Source organism: Mus pahari, chromosome 17, assembly GCF_900095145.1.
Source record: "Mus pahari chromosome 17, PAHARI_EIJ_v1.1, whole genome shotgun sequence".
Lineage (NCBI taxonomy): Eukaryota > Metazoa > Chordata > Mammalia > Rodentia > Muridae > Mus > Mus pahari.
Genome location: NC_034606.1, coordinates 52,687,124 through 52,709,708, shown reverse-complemented (window position 1 = coordinate 52,709,708; position 22,585 = coordinate 52,687,124). Strand labels below are relative to the sequence as shown.

The window sequence follows — 22,585 nt, the reverse complement described above, 5'->3', positions numbered from 1 at the left end:
CACTGTCCTTAAACAGAGCCTGACCCCTCATCTTCACCTCACTGGAACCCTTAGCCATCCTGGTGCCACCTTCAGGCCTGCTCAGTGCCTGCCCAGCTGCTGGTCACCTCCACTATCATGAGGAAGGACCCTTCCTGTGACAGTGAGCTCACCCTGCGCCCACCTGTCTCATAGGACAGGCTCTGTCTTCCACTCTGCACTGAGCCAGTTCCCCCCCCCCAGTTCCGACCATTTGCCATTTATGCATTTAAAAACAATTCAACACACAACCACTTTAAGGAAAATTGAGATGAATGCAGACCAATTACGGGAAAGAGGGACCAGCCGTAATGCCTCTCCTCCTGAAAAATGCCAACAGAAATAACGTAGCTCTGTCAAACCAGTCTCTTTTGTTTGTTTGTTTTTGTTTCCGGGCACATATCCGCCAGGAGTCTGAAGGATGTCTCTGCTTACAATACTACTTGATGCAGCACCACCATATACATTTTTGTTTGTGCACGGAATCCATTAAAATGTCCAGCTATTACCATGGTGATGAACAGGGTGACTCAGACGAGCAGAGAATGGACCGCTCACTGATCCAAGTAATGACTGTGGTCTTTCATCACTTGTGCTGAACAAAGCTGGGTTAGGGCGCAGGCACCGGGCTCCTGCAGACTGGGTGGGGAAGGACCGCCTCAGTGCTCACACCCCTTCTTAATCCAGTCTGCTTTGTCCTTGTGAGGACATCACGTCCAGAAAGTATCTATTGATCTGAGGTGCAGGGCTGCTGGGCGAGAGGCCATTTCTGCTCCGGGGTCACAGGCAGGATTTTCTCCTCCTCCTCCTCCTCCTCCTCCTCCTCTTCCTGTTCCTTCACGTTCCTTTTTGGCAGTCTGCCTGTGGGAAGTATTTCATCGTGCATGGCCGTTCCCTTTTACCCTAGTGTGTCGGGCTCCTCCTCTGCCCATGCTCCTGGTATGTCTGGTTCTTCTCTACCAGCAAGATGTCATAGGTACCCTCTGATCGTACTGGAGTTGGGGGCCATGGCCTCTATCTAACCTTTGGCCTAGGTTGGTCCCTGCCAGTGAGCTCCATGGTAGACAAGAAGAGATGTTGGTTCTTTGGGTCTTCACGTACTAGGCCTGTGGCACTGGGACTAGGAGAGTGCTGGGAGCCAAGCAGGTTTAAGAAAAGAATGCCAGTGTGGCCCGCTTAGGTCAGCTGCATGGAAGGCGACTCATTGACTCCCTCTAGATTGGGGGATTCAAACAGAGAATCTACACAAGAAGCCCCCTGTGTCCACTGAAGGTAACCGGTCACCACGACCCTTCTTGCCCCTGTGAGATGTAGTGGGGTCACATAGGTCCTCCCTGTGGTGCCACTGACTGAGTCAGGCTGTCACAGGGGAGCACTGACCTTTGAGATGAGCTTACATGACACCTCCTTTCCAGCTGTGCCCCCCTTGTGTTCAGAGGGTGGATTCTCGATCCTCGGCCTTGCCTTCTTGACCTCACAGATTCTGCTGCTCCCTTGGGGATCTGCCTCTCCTCAGCTAAGGAAGCCTCTTGAAGGCCTGTTTTTCCCAGGTAGAGACCATATCAGGGAGGGTCCCACCTGCTCCTTTGATTACTGGCTCAACACAGCCCACATATGTCTCTTGACACAGTCTATCAAGGTGGCTTCTTGAGACCAGGTGACATTGGGAATCAGGCCCAGCTCAGGGGACATCTGGAATCAAAGATGTAAATGTCACGGGGAGTGGCTTAGTGGTGGTAGGAACAGGTCACGTGTGTGTGTGTGTGTGTGTGTGTGTGTGTGTGTGTGTGTGTGTTATAAGCTAGTGTGCCCCAGTCTCATCTGTGTGTAATTAGCTACCTGAGAGAATGAAGGGTATTAAATCGAGAAAAGTTGTGACACCGTGCATACCATGTCCCCAAAGTCTGGGTGTTTCAGAACTAGGGACCTTCCTGCAAGTATAGGTAGAATATAAGCTGCAGAGATTCCCAGCATCAGAGGGAGGAGGACCATATGGGACAGGTAGCAGGACTGGGGGACAATGGAACTTCCTGGCATGGCTTTACTGTAAGGAGTAAGACAGCCATAGGGTCCCAGAAGGTACAGACAGGGCAGACGCGGAGTGACTAGGGTTCCCTAGGGTGGCTAAACTGGAATCCCCTATGCTGCTCACATGTGATTTAGTCACTCGGAAGCCAAGGATCTCCCTGCCAGGACACTTCTTCACCTTCTTCTGTATGAAGGGGACTCCGTACAAAGCTAGGTATCCATCTCACTACACGGGCTGGCCTTGTTCTCAAGGAGCCTGGGCTCTGACGGCAGCTGCTACAGTGCTCACTGCTGGCTGTGTGGGACTGGGAAGTGACCATAGGCGTCCCCAGGAGCAGCCAGGCCAGAATCCACTCCGCATTCATCCTGTCAATGCCTTATGTCACTTCACAGTGACGTGGGGGAACTCGTGCGCAGTCTACTGCATGCCTTCCGGGTTCTCTGATAGAGGTGGCCGCGTTGACCCTACTGTGGCTATGCAGATGAACTGCTTACCACTCAGGAGGGCTCCGCCATGGCTCCTGGGCACTCATTACCCTAGAAGAGACCTTTCCTGGCCACCTATAAAATCAGCTGTCTTGGGTGCTGGGTGAGGGGCCCGGCGCCAAGGTGGACACGCTTCCCCGCCTGCACGCTGCCTGACTCAGCGCAGCTTCCACCCCTTAGAAGTGCTGCTGAGTGAGCATGTGAGGCTTCTCACTGCAAGCTACTGGACCTCTGGAGATGGAGCTGCAGTGCCTGCCGATCCACGGTGGACAGGGACTAGAACTAGATGAGGAATGAAGTCGGGCTGAAGCAGCCGTATGACTCCCGTCCCCAGGGATTCGTTTTCCCCATTTGACTTCTTAGAAAGGCAACCCATTTTCTTCTTCCAGATCCAAACCTTTGGAAACTTATCCAGATTCCCACTCTAAGTGTAACCCAGGAGCCTGTTCATTGCTCCGGCTCCCAGGGAATGCCCACCAGGTTCTAGTCCCTTCATCCTCTACCTTCACATGGGTAAGGGTGTAGAGCCAACGGGGTGGGCTCTGCGAGCAAGGCCTGCTCTCCCTAGCGTGGACACGAGTAGACCATTCCAGCAACCAGGGAACGACAGGGTAGGAGCTACATCTGGTCTCTAGCACCTGTGTTCTGCAACACCTGGGCTGGGGACACCTGGGTGCCAGTCTCTGCTTGAGCAGTTAGGCATTTCATTCTGAGGTCTGCATCTATACGTGTGTGTGTGTGTGTGTGTGTGTGTGTGTGTGTGTGTGTGTNTGTGTGTGTTTCTCTGTCTCTGTCTCTTTCTCTGTCTCTGTCTCTTTCTGTGTGTGTGTGTGTGTGTGTGTGTGTGTGTCTTAGTTAGGGTTTGTATCATAGAAGAAAACCAGACCAAGAACTGATATAAAGGTCATGAAAGAAGGCTACTACTGCCTTGTCCCCCATGACTTGCTCAGCCTGCTTTCTCACAGCACTCAGGACCGCCCAACAGCTCACGATGGGCTGGACCCTCCCACACCAATCACTAATTAGGAAGACAATACAAATGTATGAAGGTATTTTCTCAATTGAGAATCACTTTTAGATCCAAATATCTCTATCTGGGGTCAAGGCAGGAGAGTGTGGGACTGACTTTGTCCTTCTGAAGTTTAGATGTTTCCCCCCCCCCCCATATCTCATTCTGGGCGCTCCGTGGTGACCCACGACACCGATGGGAACCTAGACACACCCGTGTGCTGCCACCCAGCTAGCTATGGCCAGGACCCTATGTTAACTCCTGGGAGGAACCCAGTTTTGTTTTGTATTTTTAAAGCAGGGCCACACATAACCTTCAGAATCCCATGATGCAGACCTTTTGGCCGACCCCGCCCCACTTCCAAGTTGGCAGGAAGCCGTAAAGGCAGAGTCCCGAGAGGAATGGGTACAGCCCACTGAACAGCTGTCTGTCCATCAGAAGAGAGCAGGACCCTCCCTACCCTGGGCCAGCCCTCCCATGGACAGATGCTAGGCACAGCAGAAGATGCTGCCAGGACAACTGATAAGCAGAGCATCTGCGTTTGTGTTCTTTCATGATATGACTGCTCTCAGCGCTCTTGACCTCCAGATGCCCCGGTGGGTTGGGGGATGGGCTGGCCAGCCCAAGTCAGCAGCCTGCTGAAAGGAACCACTGCTCAGATTGGCTGCTCAGATGGACTCTACATCTGCCTGTAATAGACGCCCCGAAATACTGGGTACAGGTTGGACACTTATGTTCACGTGTGTTCCTGCGGCTGGCATGTGGGCACATTTGGATCTATGTTCTCTAGGGTATACATGTCTATGCAGTACTAGCTCTCGAGCAGGACTCCTGAGACGCCCTTCCCAAACCTCCCTACCCCTGCAACTGCCTGTTTCTGCATACAGAATTAAAACATGGTGCTTAATAGCTAATTGGAAAAATGGATTCCAATCCAGCTGGTTTATTCTGATTTAGGGAACGGTACAGCTTACCGTTGAGCATCTTGCAATGCATAAACATTACAGAAGCACAGAGTAAACACTGATTAGAATATCCGTGAAAGCCACTAACATGTGTGCAGTGCAGCCGTAGCCAGCCAACATCTGCACAGGGATCCATTCCCGACTACCCATGAGGGACCAGAATCCCCATACAGGATCCTACAGGTCATTTCATTTAGGTCTCCTGTAAGTCCTGCTGCCAGGGCTAGTGGAAACCAGGAGCCCAGGAGCTGCAGAAGAGGGAGGGAATCCCACTCTTTGCCCTATCTCTAAAACTGATGCACCATGGATGGATGAAGGAGAGAGAGCCGCATGCACACCGAGGAGAACCTCCAGCAGTCTCACTAGTCATCTGGCTCAGCAAAGATGGATGCTTACAAGGCAAAGTGTAAGGGGCAACTCCGGAGGTAACTCTTAACAAGGCTAGCCCAGAGCCTCGTTTGTCTCCAGAGTCCTCAGGGCCACCGACTTCCCACTTTCCACAGTGACACAGGAATCTGCGCAGAGCACCCACTGAGCTTGTGGTGAGATAAGTGGCACTCATCCCAGCGACCCGAGAAGCACGCTAGTATTTTTATGACCCTTCCCCCTCCTTTTACATGCTGATCATGAGCCAGTAAATTAATTTCACGACCCACTAATGGGGTGGTGACCCCCACTTGTGAGAAGCAGTGATTGCGGAAATGCGAACATCAGCATGTGCCTGGGGTCTGCACTGGGCTAATCAATGGATCCATTTATCACACACACTTAGGAGGCCCCAGGAGAGGACAGGTTACAGGATTCCCCAAGCCTAGATTATCCCCCCGAGCACCCCCACTCAGCAGGTAATACCATATGACTTGGTTGCAGAGTTGATATAGCTGAGGTGCAGGTTAGGGAGGGGTTCTGGCTGGAGGAAGGTCCAATCTGGAATGAGTGACACTGGAGAGGAAGTAGCAGCCACCACACCTCTTAAAAACAATAGATGACAAGACCATCATCTTTGAAAAAGAATTTATGGTGGCCTGCGAAACCTATGGTATTAATTTATTCTATAAGAGGCCATGATGTCATCACATACAGTAGGGACTTTTAATTGTGGTTTCTTAAGATCTCGCTTGAGAACAAATATTTTAGATACATTAAAAACATGTCACCTAAGGCCAGAGGTTCCAGTAGGAGTTGGACCTCACTTCTCTAGACTGAAGGACACAGGGTAGACTAGACTACAGAGCTGTCGAGTTCCCTTCTTGCCCTCAGGGGGCCCTCACACCTGCCCAGTCCACTTTGGTGTGCAATTGCGTACGCACACTGACTTAACTTGCCCATTTCTTCTAAGTGTGACCCCAGAAAATGGTGACCCCACAGCACCTAGGGCTATCCCTGGTGCTCAGAAGTCATAGGTCTGGGAATTAAGAACCTCTGGTTTTGTCATGACTCTACCCTGAATCCCGGAGGACCATGGCTATATGACTTCTTTCTTGGCCTCAGTGTTCATCGGTATGGCCCTTAGGTGGCTGGACAGCCTGGGGCGTGGCTGGAGAGGCTTAGCCTTATCCAGGAGCCTACTATGTGACATGGGGACTATGTGACATGGGGGCATGCCTTCAGCAGCCCTCTGCCTGGCTGTGGCTGATGGGTCTCATCATTGTCTATCACTCCCCTCAAACCCAACTGTGGTCCCTGCCTGGGGTCTTGGGCATTTAGGTGTTCAATAGGCTATCTGCACAGGGCAGAGTCAGACATAGAGCATCCTATACCTGTGACTTCCCTATGCTGTCATTTCTCCAGGCTCCTCAAAGCCTAAGGCTCTTAGAAGTGTGCTTGCTTCTGTGTTCACTTAGCAGCCCAACAGGTCCCCACACTGACCCTGAACAGGTCTCACTTTTGCGTCATTCTCAAAGAAGCCAATGCTAAATGAACAGTCTCGAGCCCAGATGATGAGGTTGAGGCTTACCCATCTTGCCCACGAACCCTTGGACCCTTAGTTGTATTATCATGGAGGGCAATTTAATTTTCTACAGTATCTAGGCAGTGTGTGGTGCCATTACCTCAGGAAGTTCAAAGAACGAGAAACGACAGCAAATTATCAAAGGACACTCTCGAGTCCTCTGTGCTCAGCCACCTGTGAGAGAAGCAGTCCTGGGGTCCAGGTTGGCTAAGCCCCAGAAAGAGCTTAGCACGCCCTGCTCAGTGGGGCGAGGTGGGTGAGGTACTGGAGCTCTTGGGGTCTGTTAGCAGCCACTGTCACCAGGCCTGAATTTTCATGGTCTTCTTGGCCTCAGGAGGGGTACAAAAACTTGCTCTCAGGTTTGGGCGGTACCTGATGTACCTGCACATGTCCCCCACAAAACCAAGCAGCTTCGGTGCTAGCAATAGGCACTGTATTAGCTTCACTTCTGAGCTGACTGCCCCAGCTGAACAATCCTGAGGCCCTGTCCCTGTGTGCCCAAAGACCAACCGCTTCGGAACAGGCTCTCTGGGACTTATCCCCAGAGAGTGAGGAGAAGCCGTGACAGGGACAGGGACACCAGCTGCCACCTATTCCCTGCTCCATCGAGAGTCTATCTATATCCATCAAGGGCTTTTGTGTCTGCTTAACTCTCCTCATCATGCCCATCATGAAGGAAAGGGGCCACATACCGTGGTGGTCTTTATCCGCCCTCCGGGCTGTGTGCAAGTCCAGCCTGACCGGTTGATTAACAAGTCACAGCCTTCCCCCTCCAGGCAAGGAAGCATGTCACACCACTGCTTTGTCTTGATAATCCGAGCTGTGGGAGAGAGGAGAGAGGAGAGAACTGGTCAGTGTGGCACTCCCAAACTGCAAGCTTCACTGAGTGGAATGCTGGCATCTTTTTTTTTTTTTTCAAAGATTTATGTATTTATTATATGTAAGTACACGGTAGCTGTCTTCAGACACTCCAGAAGAGGGCGTCAGATGCCCTCCACAAAGCCAAGAGTGCTGGCATCTTAAACCAGGGCTGGACCCTGGACATTACAGTGGGCAGACCCATAGACAGGGACCATGCCCTTTGAAGGCATTCCCAGTGGATGTTGGCTATGTACTGCCTCTCCTAGGTGTAGCATCATTGGTCCCCAACTTCAGAGGATCAATTTCCATAACAACATCATTCCTCTTCCTGAGAGGCAAATCCCTCACTTTTTGATTTGTTAGAAATAGATAGATACACTGAGGTGACTGTCCCCTGAACAGCTTGGGTAGGACCAGGGTTCAGTGTCAGGAAGTTAGCAATTCCATAGTGACCATGATTCCTATCACCCTCATCTACAGACACTGTCTTAACTCAAGGCTCTGAGACTGGCAGGGTCTCTGTCTTACTCCTGGGAACATACAGGGTAGGGGTCTAGTGGAGAGCTGACAGTAGGGAGGTGGTCCCAGAGCTCATCAGAAGAAGGGTGGAAAAGCCTACACAGACGAAAACCACCTTTCATCTTCCTTGGAAACCCACCCAGGTTTGGTGGTTTGTCCTTGTAGTCAGGAAGTCTCTGTGAGAAGACTGTGAGGGAGAAGACCACGATGACGTGAATTTTCTTATTACCAGAATCTTCCATAACCTGCTCACCCTGCTAAGACAATTCTTACTATTGCATCTGCATTCAAGAGACCCATACACAAGGCTTATGGTCTACAAAAAGGCCAAGTCTCTGAGATAGCCAACAATACTCCAAGTGACAGAGCTTATGATCACCTAGGAGACTGTGGAGCACATTCATGAACATCTATAAGGGCTTTCCCAGAGAGAGCTGGGCAAAGGGGGATTGACCTACCCTGTTCCTGGGCAGCACAATGGGCTACCTGGGTACCTGGGCAGAGCAAAGAACAAGGAGAAAGTCAGCCTACTATGGGCGTCCTATTTGCTGCTCAGGGGCCCACAAAGTGATAAGCTTTCCCACACTACCCACTTCTGTCCCTTCGAGTTCTAAGTGCATGGAGCCAAGCAAGCAGGAACTGAGCCCACTGAAGTCAGCTTTTCATCCCGTTTCTTCCAGGTACTTCATCACAGCATCGAGGGAGTGATAAACTCAGGTGGTCGGAAGGGACACCAGCACCCCTGGGCACTGTTTGAAGGCTCAGTTATACAGGATTTTAACCTTAACCCTAATGTCCGAGACTGGAAGATACTTAGCATCTTTCATGAAAAAGAAACCAAATAGAACCACAAAACCCTTGGGGGTCTAGGGTTTTGTAAAGAGTAAAGTTATACCTGTTACATTCCTGTTAATGTGACCCCCATGCCTGTCACACCTCTCCCCATGCAGGAAGGGCCTAGCATGGATTCTGCACTGCTCGCCCACATTCAGAGTTCACCGCCTCCTGGGTGGTCTTGAGTTCATTTCTTTTGGACATCAGGGTCTTGTGTATTAGGAACCATCACCTTTTTCAGTTGGGCTCCTCCTTCCTAAAGCAGTACTACTCTTTGATTGGTCCCATGGCCCAGCAGGTACCAAAGAGCTGGTGACTGAGTTGCAGAATTGACCAACTCTGGTAGAGACTCCTCTGGTAGAGTCCCTCTCTGTCACCTTCACATGACACAGCTACAGAAACTTTTCTATTCTAGACAAGAGGAGACTATACCCCCTACCCAACACATACACACACACACACACACACACACACACACACACACACATATATATGTATATGTATATGTATATGTATATGTATATGTATATGTATATGTATATGTATATGTATATGTATATGTATATGTATATGTATATGTATATACATATATGCACAGTATTCCAGGCTGGCTTAAACTAGAGATATAAATCTATAGGATGTTTGTATTACAATTTCTCTGCAATTTGACAGCTGGCATGTAAACGACTCTGCAAGCACATTTGAGCTTTGGTGGAGTGCGCTCAGACACAGTTCTTCACCCGCTGTGTGTGTCATCAGTGGACGTCACTGCCGTGAGATAGCATGTGCCATGACTAGGCATAGGAAGGGTACAGCTGCCAGTGTTATGCCCCCTGTTACTTGACATCTTGATTTTGAACTGGCAATCCTACAGCTACCTTTTGCGTAGCACCAGAGGACTGACTCGGGAGACAGTGACTGGCCTGAACAAACTTGGACAGTGGGTGGCAAAGACACAGGGTAGAGCTCACACGGTAAAGGTGAGGCCCCAGGGTTACTACCATGAGGGTGGTCAGGAGGGCCTGAGAGAGTATGGAAGGCACGAAGGTGAGCATCCCAGCTAGGTGGACAGCCATTCCTTGTTAGGCATGGCACAGCAGGAGGGACTCCAGGAGGAAGTGCATGTAGCACAGCAGACAGAGGTTCTGGGATTGACTAGCTATGCCTGTCAGAGACAGCAGAAAACAGTGTGGTTTAAGTTGCCTGTCTCACCCCACCCCAGTGTCTATATTAGTTGCCAGCAAGAAGGGCTCTCCAACAGCCAGGATCCTAGGCTAGCTCTTTCCATGCTACTGTTACAGACACACTACAAATCTGGGTGCTGAAGCTCCCAACTCTTATATTTAGAAATAGGACCACAAGGAAGTAATTGAATTCAAAGGAAGTTAGAAGGATGAACACTTGATCTGGCAGGGTTAGTGGTCTTATAAGAGACCCCAAAAGTATTTCCCATCCCTGCAACCCATCACCTGTGAGGGCACAGCAAGAAGGTAAGACATCTGTAATCCAGAAACTGGCCATGACATCACAGTGGCCTTGGACTTCCAGTCCCCAGAGCTGATGTTAAAACACTAAGCAGCTTGACTATGGTATGTTATGGAAGCCTGAACTGATGGAGTGAGGACCATCCTTATCCAAAGTCAGTTGTGAAGCTCCTTTGAGAAAGAGACAGTGAAGGCAGCTGCTCCCTCGGGGCCTGGCTTCCTGGGAACAGCTTTAAAAACAAGGACTGCCCCAGCTGTGGCCTCCCTCGACCATGGGTATCCCCATGCTGAAGACATTGCAAAGAGCCAGGAACCAGGCCCAAGGCACTCTCCTGGGCTTCCACTAATCACAGCACAGGTGGCTGGTAGGCAAGTGACGCTGGTTTGTGTCACACATCTGTCCCTGGCTGTTCATTATTTGTGCAAAGTCACCAGCAGCTGCTTCTCCCAGCCCTGATGTGTCATCTTTGGTGACAGCAAAAGATGGTATGAAAACTGTCTCAGTCGCCAACAAATATAAGCCCAGGAACCTCAGATCACAGGCACCAGGCTCCCAAACTTGACAACTTTCTCAACAAGTTGAAGATTCATATTCTCTCTCTCTCTCTCTCTCTCTCTCTCTCTCTCTCTCTCTCTCTCTCTCTCTCTCTCTCTCTCCTTCTCCCCCTCTCCCTCTCTCCTCCACCTCCCCCATGTGTGTGTGTACTCTGTCTTAAGCTACTGAAGGATGCTAGAGACAGGTTCCAGCACCGTTTCCCTGTATGCACAAAGCTGTGCCCCAATAAGCTGCTCAGAGTCGGTTAACAGGATTGGCTTGTGAATGAAGGGGGATCCTACAGCTCCTAGAAGGACATCAAGTCCTGAGGCAACTCAGTACGGACTGGCTAGGGTAGGGTGGCGGCAGCACAAGCCAGCCCCAGCATGCCTGCCTGCAGGTCACACTGAGAATGGATGGACTTTGGAAGCTGGGAACGGTTGGTGGGCTAAAGGCTTGGCTGCCATCCTATCTTGTATCAAGGCCATCTTCCGTGTAACACACATGGGGTTCCTGAGTCCCTGCCACCTATTAACACTCTGGTAAGAAGTGGGAAGAGTTGAGAAAGCGTGTGGCCTGCTGTCATTGGGGACAGCCCCCACACAGATGTGCACACAGCCAGGTCCTCATGGACTGAGGTTATGGGAAGGACAAAGCTCCTGTCCAAGTCACATGCCATATACATCCATATCCTCATGAACATACATGTGTGCAGACACAGGTGTGCATATAGAATACATGAATACAAACACATTCCCCACATGGTGTAAGCACAGCAGCATGTAATATAAATCAACCTATGTGGATACACATGCACGCAGAGCACACATTCACACACACACATACAGAATCATGTGTGTAAATCTAGGACACCCATCCACATGGACCTGCACCACAAATACATATTCATATACTATGCCCACATGAATAAATTCTCACATGCATATACCACAAATACACATGTACACAATGACATACACATTCATACAAGTGCATATATAGCACATACACAAACACAAACATGTATACTCAGAAAACTACACATGATACATATACCATTTACGACTGCACACATGGATACATATGTGCTTACACATGTACTCATTGCACATATATAAGCACACACACTAATATATAGACCATGCGTATCATACATGCACACATCTACATATGTACATGTAATAATTGTACATATGCATACACTATACTATACATCTACACTGTACATATATACACATACTCAGACACCACACATCTGAGTCTGACATGTATGCACATGTCACATATGCATACACCCACATGTACGTATGCACTCTGTGCATACTCATGCATATACATATTCACACATATGCATACTTACACATGTGCACGCAAGGACAGAGCATGGACAGCCAGGCAGTATTGTGGGCTGGTCTCTAGCAGCACATAGACAAGCAGAGTCTGGGCATGCCCAGGGACCAAGCTTCTGAGACAGTGGACCAGCACTGAACACACAGGTCCTTTTGTTTGCCTGCAGGAGCTCAGCTCACCCAGCCCTGCCCACTTCCTGCTAGAGGCAGCGGGAGACACAGTGCCGGGCCAGCACTGGGCTACCACATCCTAAAAACAAAGGGCCCTTTCATGCCTCCACTTCACGACTTCATCTCACCCAGGGCATGGGCTGAGGAGGTCTGACTCTGGCCCTGTTGGAACAGTGTTCTCAGCACAGGGAAGGACATCCTAGAAGCTGATGGGCGCTCCTGAGGAGCAGGAGTGAACGGGGCCAGTGGCCCGGGTTTGGGCAGACGGCTGCCACAGCTTGCAACATATGATGACCACCAGGGTTCCTTGGCCTGTGGCAGTCAGGAGATGGGGTCTCAGGTATCCCAGGTTCCTGGAAGAAAAGAGATACTCTAGACAGATAGAGAGAAGGGGGCAAGCATGTGTCTTCCAGGCTGGGAAGAAGAGGGGGCTGCACCTGAGAGGGAGAAGAATGTTCCAGAGCCTAAGCCTTCCACAGGGCGGCAGAGTGGGACCCAGAGACCCTGCCATCTGATTCTACATACATGCTTCTTCAAAGGTAGCATAGTGGCCTGCCAGTAGTTTCTCTATGGTTATTGTCTATATCACACACACACACACACACACACACACACACACACACACACACACACACACGTTAGTATAGACAGTATATCCATCCACACACCACACATACATGACAGCATGCATATCGTAGGGTTGCACACATATACACTACAAAAAGGTGTTTGAAGACACACACACACACACACACACACACACACACCACTCATATGTACATCTTAAGCAGAATGCAGTACCTCACATCTGCTCCCCCACTGTTCCGCACAGATCCTACACCAGTGTCCATAGCATGCATCCTGATGTCATAATGCTGACCTGACCTGACAGTTCCATACTGCTAGGGTCTCAGGGAGTGTCCTGAGGACAGTGGAGCAGCTTGCTCCCTTCACTAAGCCTCTCTTGTAGACACGTTGACTCCTATGGGACAGAAGCTTGTCCCAGATGTCCCAAGGTCCAGTATGAAGCAGCTGCTGGAGCCCAGACCCTTCTCTGACAGGTGAAGAACAAGTACCCTGTAGGCACAATACATTGAACTATGCAAGGATGCAGGGGCCTGAGGCCTTTCAGGACTAGGAATGGCTCACAGGTTCCTGGGCAATTCACCACAGTCAGGCAACTTTAAATTGAGTTGAAAGCGGCTGTTTAGCTGGTAGAAATTCAGACAGAGGGTAGAATCTGGACAAAGGACCGCAAAGTCAGGGAGAGAAACAGATCTGTGAGGATGAACACTTTCCACAAGGGGAATGCAAAGAGAATGAAGGCCTTGTAGGCTAGAGGCCTCTGGCTCTTTAGTGGCAAGTAGACAGGCCAGGGGGTGGGGAGCAATGGCCTCAGGGTGACAGAAGGCTTTGTTACCTGTGCAAAGCACAGCTATGTTTCTGTTTGTCTCAATCTGTGGGTGTTCTTGGCAGGTATGTCACAGGCCACCATACTGCCACCAGTGGCAGCCAGTCACCTGGGTTCACTTTACTATAAAATGATTTTATGTTCTGTTTGCTAAAATAAACCCAAATCCCTCTAATACCACTCACTTCCCTGGCAGAATCCTTTGTTGTGCCAGCTCAGGTACAACTTCGGTGCTCCTAGGGGCAGGGGGCTGGTGAGTTCACTCCTGGGACCAGCGAGGGTACTACACAACTTCCCCTAAACACAGGAGCCTGTGATGACATGCTGTGCTTGGGAGATCATGCCATAAGTAGACACCGTTTTCTGCACTCCAGACAAGGCTTGGTCAGGCATGTTACAGCCCCTTGCCCTGGAGTTACTCCTCAATGGCATGGCAGCCACACCCCAACCCCATGAACAACCCTCGGTAATTGCCCAGCTGTGAGACTATGAGACCCGTTGTTGTACTCCTGATCCCATAACCGAGAGCAAGAGAGCGAGTGTGAGAGAGCAAGAGAGAATGCGTGTGTGTGTGTGTGTGTGTGTGTGTGTGTGTGTGTGTGAGAGAGAGAGAGAGAGAGAGAGAGAACAAGGGAGAGATGGATAGATGGATGGATAGGACAAGGGAGGGAGAGAGGGGGGGAAGAGAATGGGGGAGCAAGTGAGAGAGAGTGTGAGAGGGAGAGAGTGGGGGGAGAGAGGGAGAGGGGGAAGGGGAGGGGGAGGGAGACTGACTGACTACTGGGGTCCACTTAACACAGCCATCAGGGAGAGCAAAGCCCCACAGCTGGGGTCATGATTGTTTTGTGGACTTCCTCTATATCTGGGTCCTTGGAGGAGATTCCTTAGTTCCGACTATTCTCATCAAGGGCAGACAGTGAGGGCCGTAGGAACTGTGGGCTTTCTCCTGGTCTCCCTGGCCAGAAAACTCAAACTGGGACTCCGGAGATGAGCCTTCTCTCACCTGCCTTTTCCCAGTGTGAGTCTTATCAACAGGGATCCAGGACTAGAATATATGCAGTACTTCCTGTGTGGTCTACAGGGGTTCTGCATTTCAGCTCTGTGATGACTGATGGTGACTGACTACTTGATGGGCTATAGAGTTACCATGGAGACAAGCCTGTGGGAATGTCTGTGAGGGATTATCTAGACTGCATTAAGTAAGGTAGGACGTTCTGCCCTGAACGTGAGTGGCACCATTTGCAGGCTGGGGTTGGGGCTATATTAACAAATAAAACACAACACAAACAAACAGAGCAAGCTGAGTACCAAGACTCATCGCTGCTCCCCGACACTGGATGCAACGAGACCAGCTGCTCAGCCCTGCCACCCTGCCTTCCTGACCAGGCTAGGCTGCACCCTCAAACTGTGAGCCAAAATGAACCCTTCTTCCTTAGCTGGCCTCTTGTCAGGAATTTGTTTACAGCAGTGAGTAACATCACTAGCATAACCCAGCCATCATCTCCATGAGCACATGTGTGCATGCACACATTCAAATGTAGCAGAGGCTCCCCCATGAACTCCACAGGAAGGACAGTGGGGCACGGCTCTGGGGAAAGCTGATGCCAGCCTACGGCGGTGGCAACACCTAGCACCGTGGGCTGCCGGTTCCCTGCTTCACACTCCCTATCTTGCAGCAGTTCATCGGCACTAAGCATGGGCAGTAAATAAACCATGAAGATCCTGTTCCTGGGCCCTGCAGTAATTGGATTACTCCCATTTAAGGCAGCGCCCTGTCAGGCTGTAAGGCAGAGCTGTTGGCATGGGAAGGAGACAGCTTAAATGAGTTATCAAGAACCCGCTATTAAACATGCCTTCTGGGATGGCTCTGGGTTAAATGGAAGGTGTGATCACAACAAACAAAGCCACTGTCATTAGCTCGGTTCAGGCAGCTGCCCTTGCGTACGTGTGAACTGGCAGCCCCTGAATGAACACGGAAGTACTAGCAGGTAGTTTGTTCTACCCTGGAGTCTACTCCCTGTGCTGCGGCTCTGGGAAACACCTGCCCTGTAAAATTAATGCTGCAAATTTCAGTTTTATTGGTTTTGCAGTTTTGCTTGTGTTTAATTGTAAATGGGCTTTGGTTTATTCCTGCTGTACCGTCTGGGAGGGCTTAGCTTGGCTGGGGTTCATATTCCCATAACATTGTAATAAAAACAATACGACTCAGCAGCAGCTGTGGGGGAGCCGCCCTTCCAAGGGCATTCTACATCGTTTGAGTCTGAGGAATGCTCCTGTCTGCCCGTTTCTAGGCCACCGAGAGCTGGTCAGTGGAACAGGAGGCACAGTTGAAGTGAGGCTTCTCTGGAGAGAAGCCTGACGTGCCCAAGGGAAGGGCCAAAGGGGACTCCCAGCAGTGGGGACATGGCTCTATTATGCACTGGCCTTCAGGATCTCAGATAAGGAGTAGCTTGGCTTAGAAGGGGGTTGGGCGGTGCTCATACTGGACCCAGAGTGCTCTGGTGAGGCGTTATCTCCAGTCCCCAGACAGAGGGCAACTGCTCTCCTCCTATGGTTCTGGCCTCATCCTGCTGGGATTCCAGCACAGACACATAAGGGATGCAGATGCTGGACACAGCAATGAGATGGTGGATAGAATCAAGGAACAGCTTTGTGCCCCCTGGTCAGGGGGTCCATGCTGGACCACAAGGATACTTGCAGTTGTGTGGCTGTCTTAATCCCTCCGGAGTAACAGAGCATTCTGTCACCTGCTGTCTCATATGGCAACCTAGGAACCAGGCTGCACAGTCTCCTCTGCTGCCTGTCCTGCCAATAACTCTATCCCACAAGTCCAGAGAGGCAGCTCCTGCTACAGGAGGTATTGGCCCATAGCCACCTGCTGATGCCCTTACTATTATCACCACTACTATCAACATCATCATCATCACCATCACCACCACCATCACCACCACCACCAAAGATTGTCATCACTACCACCGCCAACAACAACGTTGTCATCACCATTGTCATACCACCATTTTCACCATCATCATTCACAACTGTCCATCCTGGGCTACATCATCACTATAAGTATCCCTGCCACTATGGTCATCACCATCGTAATCACCACCCTCACCATGACCACTGCCACCGTCTCCAGCATCACCATGCTCACTGTGAGAATTACCACCATCCCCATCACCACCATGACCATCCCTGTCATCACCATCACTTTCACGACAGAGTGTGGAGACAGAGCTAGGGCTTAGAGGAGTATGAGGTGAGGTCTGAGGTCTCCTTGAAGCTAGAGCTTCCTCTTCTTATCCTAGGCCCTAGGGTGTTTTTTTGGTCATGCTGTACTGGCAGCAGCAAGCTGGGACTCTGCAGGACGGCCCTGTACACAAACAGCTTACACGGATGCTGGAGAGGGCTTGAGTTCAGAGGGTTATAGTCCAGTCCTCCTCCTTCACTGTCTAGGAGAATGAAGAGGCAGTGAGTGATAACAGTGAGGAAAAGGGTGGGTAGTTTTAGGGATGAAAGGGTATCAGGCACTTAGGTGGGCTCAGTACCAGATGCCTGGATTCAAGGGGCTATAAGGTCTCTCTTGGGCCACCCTTTGTGATTGGTTAAGTCCTGACCTGCAGTAGAACGACTATGACCTTCCAATTCACTCTGGGAGGCCCATCAGGCTCAACAGCTAAGTTCACGACAATACTTGGGCCAGGTCATCCAGGGACCTCAGAGAGTTTCCTAACGAGGTAGGGGACAGTGGACAAATGGAAAGAGGAGGAGAAGGGAGGAGATAGCCCAGAGTTTAAATGCCATCCTTACCCCTTTCTGGGCCTCCCCTCTTTCCATCTCAGGAAGATCCTGTGAGGCTATTGTCCATGGGTCACACATAAACCCAAAGCCTGGAACCTGAAATTTGCCAGTTTAGAAATGATGGCCCCAAGACATGGGCTGGCCACAGGTCACTGGCATGAAGATAAGTACATGCCCAGGAAACTTAGCCAGCCATGTCCTGCTGTCCTAGATGAACGTGCCTCTCCTCTCTGTGCTTGTCACCTTTCTTCTTCAGGTGTCATAGGGAAGCCATTCAGCTAGGTCACCTGCAGGGTTTATTTCAGCCTTCTAGAATACTCTCTGCTCCTCTACTACCCCACTACCCTGGGTGTGAGGTATGCCCTCTCCTGATGTACCCACAGTCCTATTGACTTCTACTATCACAGTGGCTAAGGGAAGGTATTGTGCTCATGTGTGGTGCTCATGTGTGTGGTGCTCATGTGTGGTTGTTCTGTCTTCTCTCATACAAGCCCAAGTTCTCTGCTAAACCCTGACCCTCAGTGAGAATGGGTTGACACCAAAACATGTTTACCCCACAGAACCCTCATTCCTCCAGGGCCACAGAAACATCTAAGACAGAGGCCTAGACTGCAGTCTCCATAACCTGGAGGATCCAGCCATACTTCGCTGGCAGGCCTTAGAGAGCTTGGGTGGGCTGAGTTAGCCTTCCACACTGCCCTACTGTAACATTCATGAAAGTGTAGCTTCCTGCTTCCAGCCTTGTCATTGGTCTCCTTGGTTAGTTACCCCAGGGGCTGTACTTAAGAGAAAAAACTGACTCAGCACTACCAACCATGAGTAACCATTGCTGGCAAGCTTACTGGGGCCTCCTCAGATGCCTTGGACATACCTGGCTGAGCTTAGATGCCACCAATCCCTCCAAAAGCGTTGTTCAGGGCCCAAGTACCCACGGTGCTGGCAGGGCAGGAGCCCCAGCCTTGTACCCTGAACTTGTTCTGAGGAGCCTCACTTTGTGCATGCTGGACAGAGGCGAGCAGAAGCATTGTTTCAGGCTGTCCCAACCACATGACCTTGAGCATTCCCAGCTCAGGCGGATGCAGGTGTATCCTTAGGATTGTTCTCAGCACATCTGCCCTAGTGTACTGTACTGCATTAAGGGATACCATACAGAGCTCACAAGGCAGTGGGGACTGTAAGGCTGCCCTTGAGCCAGTCAGGAGTGCTTCTAGAAAGATTTGAGCCTTGAAGGATGAGATGACCATAACAATTGTGTAGTGTGGCCACTTCACGATGGCGCAAGTGATGCAGGGAGACACAGAGACCCACACTAACAAGTGTCACTGTGCGCCTAGTGTATGTGGACAGTATCTTGCTATAGTAGCAATAGGAGATATGCCAGGGTTTGCTGGCCCAGGAGCTATGAGCCACAAATACAGACCTGCTCCATGTCCGTCTGAGAGGAAGGTGGCACCAACCAAAGTAGGTCCTCAGTGAGCTCCAGAATGGTGCCATTTGGTCAAAGGGTGCTCATGAATGGAGAAGGGAGGACTGGAGTGACAGCATGGAGCCCATTCTTCCTGTGGCCTCTGTCACTAGCCTTGGTGTAGGACCAGAGATGTGCAGGGAGGCAGTGCACGAGGCTAGAAGGACATCACACCCAGGCTACTTCACAACCCAATCAACAGGTATACCACTGCAGCACATCCAAAGGGTTCTGTTTCCTCTTAAAACCAAGACACTGCTGCCATAGGAAGGGAGTTCTCTCTTCAGCTCCACAAAATCTCGTGGGAGGAACATTAGCCATCTTTAGAGCAGGCTCATTGCCCTGTGTCATTCATGGGGCAGCTGACAGATGGTCCAGTCCTGCTACAGGAACACAGGAGGTCTGGGGGAGTGAGGGTACTAATCAGGGGAGGGTAGCGTTCCTTAGCTCTTTACTGTAAATCTTTTCATCACGGGGAAGAACTATGGGTGAGACCCGGATTGCATCTTGAAATGACAAGCTCCTTCCCACAACTTTTAGACAACATAATTTAGTGAGAATGGCCTCAATAATGATTTTGTCTTTAAATAGTTGCAGTAGAATGGATTAATTTTCAAGATGGCTCTCTGATTACAGAGATTCATTAGTTGCGGGGAACTGTCTCCCGGCCCTCAAGAATAGGGAGCCCCATTTTGTGATTAGCATGTCACGCCACTCCAGTACAAAACACTCCAGATTCGGGTAATCAAATTAGATTGAGAGAGGAGGGAGAAAGCGTGGCCCGTGGTTATCATGGGGTGCCTGTTTCATTATTTCATTAGGATCAAGACAGGTAAGAAGAAAAAGCTACTCCAATCATTTTGCATGGGCAAACGCTACTTAACTGACAGAGGCTGTTTAAGAGAGGAGACAGGCGAGGCAGCAGGCTTTAATTTCTATGTGTGGAATGCAAGCATTTACTTTCTGCTTCCAAGGGCCTGGGGAAGCTTGCTAGGGGAGCAGAGCCTGGGAGCATGAGGAATCTGGGGACATTGCCTTTACTAGGTGGGAAAGCCATGTATCCCTAGCTCAGGGGACATTCCTTTACTTCAGGAGCTACCCTGGGAACTGCAGAGTGGTCCTCACAGGACTGGTGCAGGAGGACAGAGGTAGTCCTGCCTACAGGTGAATGGCAGTTCTTCCAATGAGACACTGGCCATGGTAAATGGGCACTGCAGAAAATAATGTTGTTAGCCTCTTTGGGGAGCCCTCACTAGAGCTGAGGCACTTCAGGACTTATAGGAAACATCTCTGGCAAGTCCTTTGATTATTTAATTTCATAATCTGTTGATCTGTTCATCCACCTACTCTTCTAGCATTCTAAGCATCCATCCATCTGCCTGCCTGTCTGTCTGTCTATCCATACATCCATTATTATCATGAACCTCCACGTATTCATCCATCATCCTACATACTATCCATTCATATCCCATCATCTGCCTATACCTGATCTAGTCACCCATCATGCATCTCTTCATTATCTATTCACTAGCCATCCATTATCACCATCCAACAATTCATAAATCCACTGACCAGTTGCTTCTATATACCTACATCTTTAATCATTTACATATCATCCATTAATATACTATCACACACAGCATCTATCCAAACGTATTTCCATCCATCCATCTACCCACCCAAACATCCATATATGCACCCATCCAATCACCCATATGTCCATCCATCCACATGTCCATCCATCCATCCATCCGCCTCCCCCCCACACATACATACATGCATACATACATACATATGTCCATCCATTTATCCATCCATCCATCCATCCATCCATCCACCCACCACCCATCCAATCATTCAAATGCCTGGGTATTAGTGTGCTATGACTTGAATGAAGCCATCAGTCCCTGGTAGGAAGCTTTCTTCTACTCAGGTTGTCTGGCTGATCTCTTGAACAGCCTCCTTGATCTTTGAGATCTATACCTACCTAGCCTATGCAGGCTGAAGCATTCTTGAATCCATTGGTATATAGTGTTGCTACTAAGGACTGAACTAACTGGGACAGAAGTTAGCCATAAACTTGCCTTTCTTTTCCCAGAGGTAGGAGTCCCTGGATAGCTTAGACACTATCCTGCCAGCTGGGGAGGGGCTGTGTGCCCTCTGTCTAGACAGCTGCCCCATTGCCTGCATTCTAGTAAACTTCATAAGAGGGCAAAAGAGAGACAGCACTGCGCTTGTTTTGACCCCATCTGACCTCCGCATGCATGGTCTATGAGCAGACCTGAAACTTCCTTAGAGGGCACAAGGAAAGTTGGAGATGACAGGGCAGAGATAGCAGGAGGCAGGGTCGCTGCTGCAGCTGGGGACCATGACATATACATAGCAGGAAGCAGGCTCATTGCTCCTGGAGGACTTGTAGCATGAGTCTGTCCTAACTGCTGAGACATCTGCCTATTACTATGGTCACAACTCACTAGTTATAGCAAAATTCACTGTCCCTGGGTCTTGGTTTTTCTCCTCTTGAGCCACCTCATTCCCACTGTTTTATGTTGTGGGTGGGATGTGACCCTGGTTCTAGACTCCAGAGTGGTATTGCACAGGAACCACTTGGCCTCTAAGAAGTAGCTGATAGAGCTGATAGAAGCTCCCCCTCCCCAGCCCCCAGTGTCAGAGGCATCTAGGCTTTGCCTGTCTCTACAACCCTCTCTACCTGTGTCTACCCCAGGAAATTATAGGTCACTGTCCTCCAGGGCACTGCACCTTTTCTGCAGAGGACAAAAAGACCCAGAGAAAAACTGAGATTCCTGGCTCTGAGGTATAACAAGAGCAGGTTGGGAATGCAAGAACATGCCAAAGGAATTTTGAGACGCATGATCTGGCTTGCTTGGTGATGGCCTGGCCAGGAAGCCACCCAGGGTCCTGGCATGGATACTGCTAACAGGGGGCAGAGAGAGGCATGGCATGAGTCAGAGGCTTGGCCACCCAGTTGTGACACCCTCTTGTCACTATGGCAAGCTAAGGCCTGTGTCCTCATTTAGAAACAAGGCTTTGAACAGCATCTCTCTACACATAGCAATGGAATATAGAACACTGACAGTGAGCAGGGTTACTACTCTGGCCAGCAAGATTTGTGGCATGTGCCTTCTGTCAGTGACCCCTCCAGGAGGAAACCATAAGCCTGTACTCTTGCCTCTTGTGTGAGAGCTGGCAAGATGTCCTGGCATCCAGTGCTATAGTCCACTATAGTTACATCTAAACTCCACCCCAGGCTCTAATGACTTCAGCACAGAATGTGTTCACTCAAGAAGTAGTGTGTCTTCCCTGGGCTGGAGGGCCCTGTGGCAGTGAGCCATGACCACTGCTGAATGAGTGGATTACATAGCAATGTGAGGCGCTGCTCCTACAAGAAAAACGTTGCACCATTAGGAGAAGATATGAGGGAGTGAACTCCTAGCAAGTAGTGTGCATCCAAGATGGCCACATGGTGGTGGTGTCTGCAATGATGGTAGTGGTAGGGTGAAATGGTGTGGAAGAGGGGTGCCATTTAGGAACAGGGCCCTCACATTCAGGATGACCACATGGTGGTGGGTGTGGTGATGTCAGGAGAGATGTTGCTGATGGGGGAGGGGGGTCATCCAGGAGGTGGGACTTTGCACTCAGTGCTCCTCTTCAAACTCAAGGCAACAAAAGCTTTAATT

General features: G+C 50.1%; 1 protein-coding gene across 2 annotated transcripts in view; it reads right to left on the bottom strand.

Annotated features, from left to right (window-relative positions):
* Positions 1-22,585, bottom strand: part of Tafa5 (TAFA chemokine like family member 5) — a 216,651-nt gene that overhangs the window by 29,721 nt on the left and 164,345 nt on the right. For both annotated transcript variants that reach the window (XM_021216676.1, XM_021216677.2), the window contains exon 3: positions 7,150-7,277. In XM_021216676.1, coding sequence (XP_021072335.1) covers positions 7,150-7,277 — 128 coding nt within the window. The remainder of the gene's footprint in view (positions 1-7,149; positions 7,278-22,585) is intronic.